At 46.3% G+C, this 3,883-nt stretch overlaps 1 protein-coding gene across 1 annotated transcript in view; it reads left to right on the forward strand.

The window, feature by feature from the left end:
• The window catches only part of si:ch211-168d23.3 (BRD4-interacting chromatin-remodeling complex-associated protein), a 14,667-nt gene that overhangs the window by 5,142 nt on the left and 5,642 nt on the right, over positions 1-3,883 (forward strand). The window contains exons 6-8 of the mRNA XM_034859121.1: positions 178-411; positions 2,719-3,309; positions 3,403-3,800. Coding sequence (XP_034715012.1) covers positions 178-411; positions 2,719-3,309; positions 3,403-3,800 — 1,223 coding nt within the window. The remainder of the gene's footprint in view (positions 1-177; positions 412-2,718; positions 3,310-3,402; positions 3,801-3,883) is intronic.

Genomic DNA, 3,883 nt, shown 5'->3' on the forward strand with positions numbered 1-3,883 from the left:
ATATATATATATATAGTTCACACTGAATTACATAAGACAAAAAAGTGCTGCTTAACAACTGTCAATCTGTTAAAGTTAAAGCAGGGTGCACTCCTGCCAACAGCCCAATCGATCATGTTTTAACATATTTTGCAATCAAAATGTCAAATAAGATGTCTTTTTTGTGGCCTGCTGCAGCCCTATGGACAAGTTCTCCAGCATGTGTCGGTCCAGCCCACCAGTGCAGGGCTGCAGTCCTCCTCTCCCCCTGTGGTCACAGTCCTGCAGCCTCCCCCTGAACCACCTCTGGCTCCTGATCCGGCTGGGGAGATGCCCAAACTTGCGCTTTCCCCTGCAGACGTGACCCGAGTAGTGGAAGAGGTGACCCACTCACTGAGCCAGAACGAGGCCTTTATGCAACATCTGCAACAGGTCAGTGATGAAAGGCTGGTGCAGGTTTACGCTGGCGTGACAGAGCTCCTCTCAGTGATGGCGTTTGTGTTTCTAATATTATTAGTAATAGGGCAAAGTGATAATTCAACGTTGTTTATTGAGTTTCAGTGGAATCATATTCCTTCATCTGCCCCTAACTATCTATATACGCCTTGGGCTTCCTTCGTGTTGGCGTTCTAACCTCCGGTGGAGTTCTGAGGACTATGGTTACCTGGTCCTCAGATCTCTGCAGGGTAAATCCAGACAGCTAGCTAGACTATCTGTCCAATCTGAGGACTATGGTTACCTGGTCCTCAGATCTCTGCAGGGTAAATCCAGACAGCTAGCTAGACTATCTGTCCAATCTGAGGACTATGGTTACCTGGTCCTCAGATCTCTCCAGGGTAAATCCAGACAGCTAGCTAGACTATCTGTCCAATCTGAGGTTTCTGTTGACTAAAACTACTTCTGAACGTACACATGTTCCACAAAAACAACTTCCTTCCTGATGCTCTTTAACAGAGGCACCGTTTAGCCCTGCAAGATTGTGATTGATTGAAGAAATGCCGATGAACCAGAGAACGTTCTTCTCCCATCCCAGAATGCTGTGTGGGCTAGAAAGACCCTCCTCCACAGCAAAAACGTGAACAATAACTAAAATGCTGCAATAAGAATATTGGCTGCAGTTCAAGAAGTTCACAAATGAAAGCCTGGCTTTGGTTTTACTTAGAAATGCCTGACTGACTGACATACAGTACATGCTGTACATACTTATGTATGTATACATACATACAGACAGACATACATACTGTAATTACAGACATACAGACATACATACAGAGACTGTGCAAGCTAAACACACTTCCAATAAAGGTTTAAATAAGAGATAGCTTTTAGGTTTTCACTAGAAACTGAAGTCAATGAGCTTATTCTACCAAAAATGAAAGATGATCCTGAATGATCCTGCTCATCCTCTCCATCAGAAATTCATACGAAGCAGGTGAAATGGTCGGTTTATGCAGCAGAAAATTACAACCGCGAGGTACAGCGAATCCTTTGTGCCTACAGCAATATGTATTAGACATATTAACGGTATTTCATCGTCATTGCACAATTATGCAACTCTCTGGCACTTTAATTTCTCTTTTTTTATGGACTGTTGGCTGCTTTTATTGTCACACCTTCCTATTGTCTTATGTATGGGTTGTATTTGTATTATTTCTTGTGACTATATATTCTCTTATTATATTTTGACTTTGACTTTTGGAAAACTGTAAAGAAGGCCTAGTGAGAAAATGTCCTTAATGATAGTGATTAATGAAATAAAGTATCACCAGTGGGAGAAACAGTGGGTCCCCATTAGAAGTACAACGCAGTAGTTTATGTAGTAAACATACTGTCGACAAGAGTTCAAAGTTAAAAAGTAAAAATACATAAGGCTAAATTAATAGGAGCGAGAAGACTATGAGTATATTGTACTGAAGTAAAAGTACTGTAAAGATGTCAGTTAAAATGTACTGTGAGTAAAACATTACATCTTTAGATGCTACTGTTAAATTAAATATTACCTTTAGGCTACAAACTAAATTGCATTAAATGTCAATCCAACAACACTACCCCAACTCCACGTTATATTCCTTTTCTGCACTATGCAGCTGATTATTAATTCTAAACATACACACCTGCCCTCCCTCTCTGTACACTGACATCCATAGACAGGTGTGTTGTTGTACTCACCTGTCTGATTGGCGTTCTGGCTTGTAGGAAGCAAAGCACCGGTGTAAATACTGAAATAAGTGATGATGATTTCAGGTTTCTGGGATCTTGTAAACAGAGCTCGCTGTCACTCTCACTGGGAGACTTAACGAGACCAGTGTCATCATTAGTGGGATTAGGAACACCTGTGCTTGGCCCACTATGACAAGTCAAGGTGTGCATTGTGGAAAAGGCCCACTGCTGCTGTTACTACAGGCAAGCTGGGTTCATCTGTATCAAAGTCAGAGTCCATGCAAAGTGCCGTGCAGAAGGAATCAGAACACCATTTTGAAATACAATAAAAGAGGAAAATAAAAATGGTGAAAGTGGAATGAAGTTAAACAAATGAATATAGACATGGAGTGTCAGTGCAGTTAAAGCAGAATAATGCTGCCCCACATTTAAAGAGGAGATGAAAAGCTTTTAATTTGGATTTGAAAGTTGATTCCATCTCTGTGCAGCTCCACTGAATGATTGAGCTGCTTTTTAAAAAGAGATATATAAGATGTATCTAACTGCAGTTCATCTTCTCTTTCATCATTTCCACCTCAGCAAGCACTTAGTTCTCCTGTGACGTCTGAGCTGCTGGCTGGAGCGCTGCCCATGGAGCCGCTCGCCTCCCCAGGGGCCAGGGAGAGAGAGACTCAACCACAGACCCACGCAGGCTCTGGTCTGATGTCTGAGCAGCATGTCCAGGCTTCTCCGCTTCACTCTGACCCAGAGGACACGCCGCTGATGTGCTCCCCCTCTACCATTCTGGACTCCAAAAGACCAGCTCCGCCTAGTTTCTCCCCTCAGATCATTGTGTCTGGACCCGAGAGTTCAGCTCCCCTGCCTCACATCGAGCCCCAAGTCGCTCTTCAGCTCCAGGTCCCACAGGCCTTATTTGCCCAGAGCCAGGTGCAGCTCCAGTCTTCTGTCTCCCAGCCTCAGCCCCAGCTTCAGTCTTCTGTCTCCCAGCCTCCGCCCCAGCTTCAGTCTTCTGTCTCCCAGCCTCAGCCCCAGCTTCAGTCTTCTGTCTCCCAGCCTCCGCCCCAGCTTCAGTCTTCTGTCTCCCAGCCTCCGCCCCAGCTTCAGTCTTCTGTCTCCCAGCCTCAGCCCCAGCTTCAGTCTTCTGTCTCCCAGCCTCAGCCCCAGTCGTCTGTCTCCCCGCCTCTGCCCCAGCTCCAGCTCCAGTCTTCCGTCTCCCAGCCTCCGCCCCAGCTTCCGTCTTCTGTCTACCAGCCTCCACCACAGCTCCAGTCTGTCTCCCAGTCTCCGCCCCAGCTCCAGTCGTCTGTCTCCCAGCCTGCAACTCAGCTCCAGTCTTCTGTCTCCCAGCCTCCGCCCCAGCTCCAGTCGTCTGTCTCCCAGTCTCCACCAGAGCTCCAGTTGTCTGTCTCCCAGGCACCGCCACAGCTCCAGTCGTCTGTCTCCCAGTCTCCGCCAGAGCTCCAGTCGTCTGTCTCCCAACCTCAGTCCTTGGTCAACACTGCAGTCCACAGCAGCCCCCCCCCTCTGTGTGTCTCGGTGCCTCAGCAGCAGTCTGATACCACAGCTGCATGTGCTAGTCTCTCCAAAGGAGGAGACAACTCTGCTGTCCAACAGCACACACAAAACAGTGGGTATCAATCAGAATATGACACATTCACACAGTGAATCATTCCAAACAGTTATCACTTTACTCTTCACCATCAAGGTTACCACTGTTATTACAATGATCTGCAAAACAATCACC

This window comes from Etheostoma cragini, chromosome 20 (genome assembly GCF_013103735.1).
Source record: "Etheostoma cragini isolate CJK2018 chromosome 20, CSU_Ecrag_1.0, whole genome shotgun sequence".
Taxonomy (NCBI): Eukaryota; Metazoa; Chordata; class Actinopteri; order Perciformes; family Percidae; genus Etheostoma; species Etheostoma cragini.